This window comes from Charadrius vociferus, unplaced genomic scaffold, assembly GCF_000708025.1.
Source record: "Charadrius vociferus isolate BGI_N301 unplaced genomic scaffold, ASM70802v2 scaffold819, whole genome shotgun sequence".
NCBI lineage: Eukaryota > Metazoa > Chordata > Aves > Charadriiformes > Charadriidae > Charadrius > Charadrius vociferus.
Genome location: NW_009650062.1, coordinates 132,395 through 143,407, shown reverse-complemented (window position 1 = coordinate 143,407; position 11,013 = coordinate 132,395). Strand labels below are relative to the sequence as shown.

The 11,013-nt window shown below is 48.8% G+C and overlaps 1 protein-coding gene across 1 annotated transcript in view; it reads right to left on the bottom strand.

Annotated features, from left to right (window-relative positions):
• Window positions 1-7,132, bottom strand: part of BRPF3 (bromodomain and PHD finger containing, 3) — a 22,489-nt gene extending 15,357 nt beyond the window's left edge. The window contains 6 exon segments of the mRNA XM_009891713.1: window positions 46-56; window positions 618-646; window positions 2,035-2,173; window positions 3,647-3,803; window positions 4,839-6,241; window positions 7,100-7,132. Coding sequence (XP_009890015.1) covers window positions 46-56; window positions 618-646; window positions 2,035-2,173; window positions 3,647-3,803; window positions 4,839-6,223 — 1,721 coding nt within the window. The 5' untranslated portion in view covers window positions 6,224-6,241; window positions 7,100-7,132.
• Between the last annotated feature and the right edge of the window lie 3,881 nt (window positions 7,133-11,013).

Below are 11,013 nucleotides of genomic sequence, written 5' to 3'. Positions count from 1 at the left end.
GGAACGGGAAAACAGCGATAAGCACAGTTATCGAGGACAGGGTATGTGAGTGGTGTCTCCCTCCGGTTTCTCCTGAATCATCACCCCAGCTCTACTCAGTGATGGAAACCTCAGGTCATCATACCACTGGTCTGGTAAACTCACTGCTGAAGAATTTGTGGCAAACACCCTGTCGCCTCCACGTGCAGGATGCACACTGGCAGACAGCACTTCGCAGTCTAACTGCACAGTCCAATCCTTTTGTATGGGGAACTCCTGTTTACCCGATCTCACAAAGCCAAAACAAGAGAAAACCCCATGAAATTAAAAGATAATACAACTAAAAATGAAAACAGGAAGAACCTTTTCATGCCTTGTAAATTATCCTGTAGAACTCCCTGCCTCAAGATATTATTATGCCAATTAGCAACCTTATAAAAAAGTTAAAAGTATGTAGGCGTCTACATGAACAACAACATCCATAATTAGACTACCGAGCATAAACAAAGTTTAAGATATAAGCTCTCGCACTTCAAGGCAGAAGCCAAATAACAACAGTGGTTAGATGTTTGCAAATTCCTGACACAGTTTCTTACATCCTTTATGAAGTCTCTAATACTGTCTGATTTCAAGCAAACAAGTTGTAGTACCAGTTTGATCTCTTACACTGAAACTCTACTCAAAGGAGACTGGAACTGCATAGAAGTATTTCTTTCTCTTTTAACGTTTTAATTTCTTTGATCTTATAATCCCTCATTATGCCGTTAAATCAACCACTTCAGTAGCAAAGGAAAGCAAGTCTGTTTACATAAAGCAAACTGTATTTGATGTGCTCAGCAACAAGACAGCAGCAACAAGAGAATGAATGAAGACGGATATAAAGACCACACTCTTCCCCCAAAACAGGAAAGAACCCAAACAAAGGCTGAGGACTCCGGAGCATCTCTCAGCTCTGGAGCATCCTTCAGCTAAAAGCTGGGCTGGGACAAAGCTCCAACTAGATACCCGTATCCTTTTATAAAGCACACCATAGTTTCAACAAGCTTTTATGGATTTAGCCAACTGCAATATGGATATATCAAGATATCACAAGCAAACAGAAACAAACCTCAAGAGTAATTTTTTCTCTTTTGATCCTCCTACCTAAAATATGTCCACACAGCAAGCAGGACTGAGCTACTGCTGTAATCAGGGACAACGTAGCAAAGCAACCAGCGCTGGCATCAAAAAGACACCAGAAAAGCTGTGGGCAGTTTCTGGCCACAAAAAACATAGCTTGCAGAGGGGCTGCGATCACAGAGGATGCTGCTTTCCCTCTGCCTGGCTCCCTGCAGACAGCCGGAGAGCTGAGCAGTGGGGAGAGAGTGCCTGAGGCCAGGTGCGCAGGCTCACCCTGCATGGGGAGAGTCTTTTATGAAGCTGTCCTGGAAGATACTCATGCCAGAGAGCACAGTCGTGGCTGCACCATCCAGCCAGGAATGGCAAGGAAAGACCCTCAACAGGCAAAGCTGGCAAGCGTGGGAAATAACCTTAACTGGTGCAACTTTGGAGAATTGCACGCGGATCGAAGAGGAAACTAGTAAACGGTCTCCATTTTAAAAAACTGCTTCTTCTCAAAAATAATTGCCCTTTTAAGAAGGCAAAACACAGAAACTTTTAACTTTAGAAATGAAGAGCAGAATTGTGATTTAGACCTCTCTCTGGAATAGATGTTACCAAACTAAAAGAGATCTGACTTCTACTCTGCAAAACACCGGGTCCATGCCCAGAAGGAGAAGGGGTGCTGTAGGGCAGGAATCAAATCCACTGTTAGTTATGCAAATACATTTTCCCAGCGCTCTGCAGCCCAGCCCTGGTTCTGAGTGCAGAGGCTGAGCAGCACGAGCCTGTGACTGACACCAGGAGAGATGGCTGCTCTGCACATCCAAAAAGCAGACTCTATGAAAAGGGGAAAAGGCTCAAGAAAAAAAGGCTTTCGTGTTCCTCCTCTGCCTCCTGCAGCACAGGGTGCTTGCATGGGACCGAAGCTAAGTGCAGCAACTTCACAGCCAAAACTACCTACCTGCTCCCGTTTGAGTTTTTCCCTCTTACGGATCAGCTCGATGAGCAGCCGTGCCCGCTCCAAGTCATGCCGCAGTTTTTGCCAGTACTTCAGCTCTTCCTTCACTGCACTGGTCTTCTCATCCTGCTCCTTCTGTAAAACAAAACAGTGGGGTGAGATGAAAAACAGGCTTTGTCCTCTTTCTCGGCATCCCCTGTGAATTGCTCTTGTAGTCTTCCTCCCCTCTATTCGTCTCCTGTTCAGACTATGTGTCCTCTTTCCTAGAGCATTTAGCTGTCCAACAAACACAACATCAGCCATTCTGGATTTTATGCCATCCATGAAGTTAGGCCTAGATCATACTGTAGCTACACTCCAGGAACATGCTTCAGTGCATGCTCATTTACACCCTTCCCTGCTTTTATATCCACCCTTCCCTGCTTTTATATCCAAGTTCATTACAGAGGCTGGAAATTCCTTCTGTTGGCTGCCGTGCGTGGAAGAGGCAGCCCAAAGCGTTCGCAAGGCAAGCAAACGCATGGAAGAAAAGAGCTATTATTATCTTCTTCCTAACCAATACGAAATAGAGCCACAGAAAGAGATTCACCAAAACACAAAGGAACAGCCAACGCTGGGAGATGAGCTCACACCTTCCAAGACACAGTTTAGTGGCTTCCCAACGCAATTATCCTTCCTCTCCTAAATCTGTAGCTTTTCCAGTGGTTTTGAGGATATAGCTGAAGCACACACACTTTCACACGATTGCCAAGAGGGGACAATTCTTCACAAGATCTTGATGGTTTGTATTTATAGGACATCCGTTTTTAAGAACTTACTTACGGTAAATTGCCAACTTAATACACCAAGGAAACGTTGCACTTCCCCAAGCTCCAGACTGATGAGTGGGAAATATTTTCTTTATTAATCACTCATAGCAGTCTTCATGCAAACCAAAAGCCTATAAATTCCTCCAGCTACAGTAAAAATATACGTGCACAACGTGCACAATGCCTACTGACAGGCTACGTTACAGGGTAGAGTCTGACTGCTTCATTACTTCACCAACTACTACTCGTGCCAAACGCAGTGCTGTTCAACAGCATCAAGGGACTCCGGACGCCAGCTCAGAGGAGGAAGCAAAGGAGTCCAGAGCTGATGATTATGTCTAAACTTCCATATGAATGTGCATGGGAGGGTCAGAAATTGAAACAGCAGGAAGAATGACCCAAACTGGAATTTGGCCAGGACTCTGGAGCTAACACCCATTTTCTCAAGGAGGGGATCTTTAATCACTCATGAGGAACGTGGTTTTATGATTCATCTAAGAGATGAGTCCACCAAAGGCCCATCACATCCTTGCACAATACTGGGTCTCCTGACTCAGGGGGAAAACTCTTACCTGCTGGCGCATCAACACCAATTCTAGTGGCACAATGGACATCCCACTGATACACTAACTCAGCTCTTCAGGCATGAGCATACCAAGAGGAGACCAAAAGAGACTTAAATCAGGTCACCTTCTGATCCTTTCACCCTCACCCCCCTTCCCAGACATGCATCAAGCACATCTTTCCCTGGAATGCAAGCTCTCCATCCTCCCATGCGGGTTCCGTCGGGGACCAGTACCTGCTCCGCGTTCCTCTGGGACTGGAGGTGTGAGTGCAGGCGCCGGATCAGTGGCACCCCGTTCCTCGCCTGCCGCTTCAGCAGCCAGTAGTTGTGGAGCCTCTGCATGAACTGGTTCTTCCTTTGGAGGGAGAGGCCGCTGCAGATTTTGTTCAGCCTGAAGGAAGCAAAGAGGTGTCATGGAGCCAACTGCAAAGCTACCATGGCTCTGCAGACCCTGGTGATACCAGCAGGTTTCCCGACGAAGCTTTGCAGTGCTGTGTCAACGCACGCTCTGAACTACACATGCAACTGGTACAATCTAGGATCTCCCCACCGCAAAGACGTATGTGCCTACTTTACAAGATATAACCCTATTTTAAAAGCAGCTTGGCTGGAGGTTCTCACCAAGCACCACCTGCGACAACACAAAGTACGCAATCACCAATTCCCCAGACTTAATTTCAAAACTACTTTCAGTGTCAAGAATTTTCTTGGAAGTCATTGAAGTCTGATGTTATTAAGCTGAAGTCTGGGAAATTAATGTGACAGGAGTCCAACAACAATACAGCACCTGTTTTAAACTTTTCAAACCATTTATTATATTATATGTGGTGCCTTATTAGCAGTTTTCCAAAGCTTATCTGTTAAAATACCAGCGGCACATCACCACACTTCCTCAGGCACCAAATGAAAATTCAGCACTATCTAGTTCTGCATGACAGAGAGCTGGGAGAAAAAATAAAAAAACACAGCCAAATTCAAAGCTGTTTGCAACACTGATGAGTTTGATATGCTCTGTAATAAAAGGAGGAATTCAGATACTACAAAATGAGATTAAAAAAAAAAAAAAAAAGCAGGATGACCCCTATCCACCTGCCAACTTGTAATGCCTAAAAACACCTTCACAGCTATCTACATAAATTCAGATGCTAGATGGATGTTTGCCATTACAGACCACCATGGATTCTGCGTTACACGACAGTTTGGGATAAGTGCTTGGCAAAGCAGGAAAACCAGTGTGCCAGCGACACTCATGTGGAAGAACACTGGTCAGGGATGATTCTGCAGAGCAGGCTTTGAACACAGTTATTGCTAGGTCTTGACCGGACACAGCGCTTCCAAGTTCAACAACGACAGGAACTGAGTCCTCAAAACAGACCCTGACCAGCTCCAGCTGTCCAGCTCCTTCCCATCCGCCTACAACACTCACCTGTAAGAGGGAATTTGTGCAACTGTCACCATGGGCACAGACGAACGCCCGTTGGTCACGTCACCAGGCTCCTTTTTGATCTTCTGCTTCAATTTCACTTGGTTCTTTTTCAGAGACCCTTTGGGAGGGCCAGAATTGGCTTCCTCCTCTCCCTCCTCCTTCACAGTGTCCTCCTGCCCCTCACCACTAGCAGCTGGAGTCCCTTTTTTCACTGTCCCAGGTGGGGAATGACTCTCACAATAGGCAGTCTTGCGCACAGTGAACGTTGTGCCGTTGATGCTGGTCTCCCTCATGGGTTCGATCTTCATGAAGAGACCAGCCCGCTGGGCACAGGTGACATGGAAGGCAGTGTAACAGTTCACCTTGTGGCATTGGATAGCAGCTCCCATGCCCTTCTGCTTGCAGATATAGCATGTGAGCTTCCACCGAGCTGGGGGGATGTCATTTATCCCTTCAATAGGCTCCAGGAACACAGTGTTTGCAAAGCAGACCTCTGGGATCCAGATGGCACAGACCACATGGGCCCAGCGGCCATCACTGGTCTGCTTGAAGGCTCCACCTTTGTTTGGGCAAAGGACACAATCCACAGGGCGAGAAGGGGACTGTAAGCAGCAGCGGCAAAGCCACTGCCCCTCAGGGATATAGGGCACGCCATAACACTCCTGGTGCACGGCCAGATTGCAGATATCACAGAACAGGATGACGTTGCTGTTGTGACACTCATCATCCATGCAGACACAGCAGAAGGCATCCTCATCGATGAAGGACTGCTGAGCCCCATTGTTCCGGCTCTCAAGGTATGACTCCTTTTCCAATCGGTCCACCAGCAGCTCAAAAACGTCAGCAGAAACTGTCCCATAACCATCATCCCTTCTCTTCTCGTTCACCATTTCCAGCCAGGCCAGGTCCTCCTCATCCATGTCATACTCCACCTCTACATCGAGGTCCTCAGGAGGCTTTTCAATGTACCGGTAGTAGGCGGCAGGGAGGGGAGGAGCATCTGGCTGGCTGCAGAAGTCCACCACGCGGAAGTTGGGCTGGGGTAAGTGTAAGGACATCCCTGGTGCATGTTTGGAGCAGGGTTCTTTCTTCTTGCCTTTGGAAGGTGTTTTCTTAGATTTGGAAGGGAAAAGGGGCTGCTCGCTGTTTTCCTTGTTGCTGTTGCACTCTGTGATGTCCTGGGCAGTCAGCTCGTCCTCTGTGATGATTTTTAAAGGATCATAGATGCTGATGCGATGAAGCCGCCCATCGATGTCTACCTCCACGATCCGCTGGGCCTGAGCATATGTCAGGGTCTCCCGAGTCGGTGAGCACTTGAGGCTGTAGGGCGAGGGAGAACGCCTCCCCTCCAAGTTCTGCCGGGACCTCCTCCGAGGCTTCCTCATTGCTGCAGTCCAGAGGCCCTGTAACAAAACAGGACGGAGGACAGTGTAAGCCAAGGAGACAAGCAAGGAGCAGCACACATTCAAAAACTCGCTCAGTGTTGCAATAGAGCAACATATCTACCAGACTCTCCAGCAATTTCAGGCTTGCTGAGGCCTCTTCACCCTCTTACACACAAGCAGGTAACAAATATATCAACCATTTCTTGAAATGTGTGTCACAGCAATGCACAGCACCCTCCAACCTTCTCTATTTGGATGCCAGGAGATGTATATGCCCCCCATACCACCGGATGAGAAGAGCTGAAATATATTTTAGGGCATAGCACCCAAAGAGTCTGCTGTGCACTCAGCTCAGCAAACCATTCAGATCCCCCAAAATTCAAACAGCACTTATCACACCTGCTTGCACTGTTCACATACTAAGTTCACACAAGCCAAGGAGTTCTTCTCTGTTCTTTTGCCTGCAGCTTTTCTTTTATATCCCCAATAGCACATAAAATGTGCTGGATGTTTTCCAGACAGAAAAGAAAACACAGTTCCTGCCCTGTGAAAGCAGTTCCCTATTTTTTTTTGTCACTGAACTCCATATGAGAAAACTAGCAGTGCTCCCTCATTGCAGATGCAAAAGTCCCATAACGAAAAATCATCCTCCAGCTTTGCCTTCCCTTCTCTTGCAGTTGTAGCTGTTCCCTGCACCACTCTCCAGTGTGCATTGAATGGACTGTGTCCTTCCCAAAAGCCCAAACAGAACCAGACGATGAACTGAGCAACGCAGTGGCCGATAGATGTGCATCCCTTCTGCTCCTCACTGGGATCCATGAGGAAGCAGAGGGGAGTGAGCATGAGAACAAATAGCACGCATCCAGAACAACTTACTAGTTTTGGCTCAGCGTTAGCCCCTCTGGAGCCACAATCCGCGTTCAAGCACCTAAGCTGGTTCTGCATGGAAGGTCCACAGGGGTACGAGCAGGAAAGCAGCAAAACAGCTTCTGGATTGCACCAGGAACCGCAGAGCAGTGTTCACTCAGAGCCTTAACGAAAAGCCCAAGCCAGCTCTGCCCTCACAAACTGCTAATCAGCAACCCAGATAATTATTTGAGAGTCGGCCCCTGACATTAAGGAGGTGCCCGTTGAGGGGGAGCGGAGCAGAAGACTGGAGCCGGCGAAGTGAGCTGGGGGAGGATGGAGACGCGGCGGCAGGAGCCCGATGATCTGAGGGCGAAGGAGGGAGGCAGCGAAGAGTAAGCCAAGTGAGTAATGCAAGTGAATAGGGCAGCGTCAGGGATGGGAACATGAGTTATGGGAAGAAACAAGCTGAGGCTGAAACAAGCCGGAGAGAAGACAAAGAAAAGCAAATGTAAAATCTCCCTGAGAAGATAAGTCAGCCCAGAGCTTATCTGCTGCTACGCAGAGGCCTGAACCAGCACCTCACCCTTATTTAGAGCAATACACACTGTCAGCCCCTTTCTGTGGGACCCGCAGACAAGAAAACACACTACAAACCTGTAATTTGTACTTAGCCGTTGCATTATTTCTGCTCTGTGAAGGACATAACTCCACAAACCCTCAATCAGATGAGTCAGAGCAAGTAGCACCTCACAGGACCAGGACCTAACAAGAAGTCCCGAGCTTATTCCAAAAAGAGGTAACAAATTCCAGGAGCAACACATTTTTCTTTAAAGTACTGGCTCTGTGAAGCAAGAGATTAAGCCATGATATAACATGTGTCCTAAGAAACAAACAGGCTTTGGAAGTTTCCAAACTCTCCTTTGCAGTCAGAGAAATAAGCTGCAGGTGCCAGTTTCAGTACGCACACCCACAACGATGGAGCCTGCAGGCACAATTTAATTTCAGAGGAAAATTTCCACCTGCAAATACAGGTACCACGAATTTCGGGACCTTCGCCTTAAAACTGTAATCAGCCATTCAATCAGCAGACTGCAGACACCCAATTGCACTGGTCCCAGCCAAGCTCCAACAGCTTCTATCAGTAGGAAAAAATAATTTAAAAAATAAGGGTATAAAGGCAACTTGATCATCAAATGAAAAAAATAGAAAATCTTGCTGACAAACAGCTCTCTTGCATTTCAGGTGGGTTATGAGCAAAGAAGTTACTGGAGGCAAGAAGATCTATGTGCAAAAAGATATTGGAGGATAAAGTAATTAGCATGAGCTGACCACACTCATATTTAATACTGCGTTCAGGAAAAAACAAGGCATTAGGCCATTGCCAGGAGTGCAAATTTAAGCGAAATGAGCACCTCAAGGAAGGGTTATTGTACCTGTTGATGGGGAAAAAACAAGGGTACAGCGTTCCTCTTGCTTTAGTGAAACAATCAATATATTGTCTACAGAAATTACCCAAAGCGGGCTTTCCACCGTGGCAACCAACTGCCACAAACCAACTCATTTGTAAAACACACAATTACTTAGCACTATGCAGAAGCATCTAAAATGGCATGGAAATTGCTGCCAGCAAGAGCTGAGTGCCGGGGAAAAGACATGCACCTGGATATTAGGAGACACACAGCTACCCACTTTGAAAATACCTTGAAAGTAGCAATGAAATGAACTCAGACCCACCAAGCTGAACACTGCAACCTTGTCTGCAACACAGAAACTTCTAAGCAGCGATCTAGGAATGTTTTGATCTTCTTGGCACACTTGAAAACACCTCCCAGCCATGGATAAAAAATAATCCCTCTGCAAACAGCACCCGTGCACACTGAAATGCTGAACAGACATGACTTCAGCAGGGTTAAATGCTATTTCAGCCCATGCGGTTTCTGTCCCACCACGGACAAAGGTTGCTGATGTGAAAGCAGAAAGTTCACTTGTCCTCTCGCAGACGCCACAGTGTGCTTTTCCAAAAACCTCCCATCATCCGTTTCCGCCGGGTATTGCGCCAGGAGCAGGGGGTGAGGTTCCTAGAGAGCACAACTGAGCAAACAACACAGCTACAACGCACAAAGCCACTGGGGATGAACTTAATTCTACCCCAGGAGTTCACTCAGGAATAATTCAATTCTCCTGAGCAATGGTTTTCACACCTGTGGGCTAGAGACGCCTGGGGGCTGCAAAAGGGGGCTAAGAAGAGCAAGCCCATAGTCAGGAGATTTAAATTTACTATCGGGGTTGAAAACTCCACTGAAAAGAAACACAGAGATCCTCATATTGAACTATATCGCAATACAGGCCCCTATTGTACATGCAGCCTTAAAAAATCCAGCACAAGTGGATCCTCTAAACGAAAGGCTAAAAGCTGCCGTGAGGTACCCCCACACAATACTGTGTTGGGCATTTCCGAGGGGCAGAGGCATCCTCTCGCACCACAGAAGACCTCATTCTCCTTCCCACCGCAGCCCTTCTTTCCAGCATTCCCACGCTGACAACCAAGGATATTCTTTCCAGCGCCGGGTTTCTTTGCTAACCTGCAGAGGACACAAGGCTGCAGCCCAAGGCAGCGCTGCTGGCGGAGCTTTCCGGCCCTTTCCAGCATGGCTTGGGGAGCCCAGTGAAGAGCCAGGTCCCTCGACAATGAAGACCTTCAATAACTTGCAGCGAGGAGAAGGCCACCTGGACCTCAGCAGGCAGCAACAGATGGGAACAAGGTGGCTCTCGTTCCACTCTGATGCACCGTGATTACCGGCAGTGACTACAGCACGTACAGCCCTAAACAGTTTGGGGATTGATGTTACCATAGACTGCCTCTCTCCAGGGCACCATGTCAAACACGAGGTCTTAGAGACATTCCTCCTCGTCCCCGGCCCACGCTGGCAGCCACGCAGCCGCTTGTCGCTGTTTGCTGGCATTTAAAACCCCTTCCTGCCCGGCGGGGAACGGACACCTACGGAGCTCTTCAAGAAACGCATCCACAAAATAAAGGCAACAGATGCCAGAGGAAAGAAACAGCCTGGAACAGTCGCGGTCCTCTTTCCACCTTTCTCTCGCCAACCAAAACCACCGGGTGAAGCTCCTGATGCCCCTCCGTGTTCCCGCCATGTGCCCATATCCCCTCACGCACCCGGCGAGGGTTTACTCCCCTCACACCCACGCTGATGCCTACAACGAAGTGTGTCAGTGCTCAGCAGACATCGCGGAGAGCTGCTTGCCTGCCCCAGCACACGCAGAGATCTTTATCGACCCCCTGATATTTCTGTAACCAAGCCGAGCTGACGAGAGATGCCACAGGAGGGGAGCTCCCTCTGGAGCAGGCAGGGTGTGAGACACAACGTCAGGCCGCAGATGAAGTTTAAGGTAAAGTCTGGGCTCAGCAACAAACAGAGCATGCCATGAGCTGTGCCTGGCCTCAGCAGCGCTCTGAGGGAACCGTGACAAGCTATGAGCCGTGCCTGACCTTGGCAGTGCTCTGAGGGAACCATGGCATGCCATGAGCCATACCTGGCCTCAGCAGCACTCTGAGGGAACTATGACACACTATGAGCCGTGCCTGGCCTCAGCAGCGCTCTGAGGGAACCCTGACAAGCTATGAGCCGTGCCTGGCCTCAGCAGCGCTCTGAGGGAACCCTGACACGCCATGAGCTGCATCAGGTGCCGGCCGGGAGCTCCTCTCAGAGCTTCCCTGTGCAGCGAAGGCCACGGGATCCCTCCAGGGAGCCCCAGTAGCGGCCAGCAGTCTGGGTCAAGACACAGCAGGGACCCGCACAAAAACAAAGCCACCCCCAAGGAAGGAGAAGGCGCGGCGGGTGCGTGCGATGAGCTACGCCGGTCCTCAGCAGCGGCCCCGGTGCGGCGGGCCCAGCACCCCCCGGGGAGCGAAAACAGTCCCC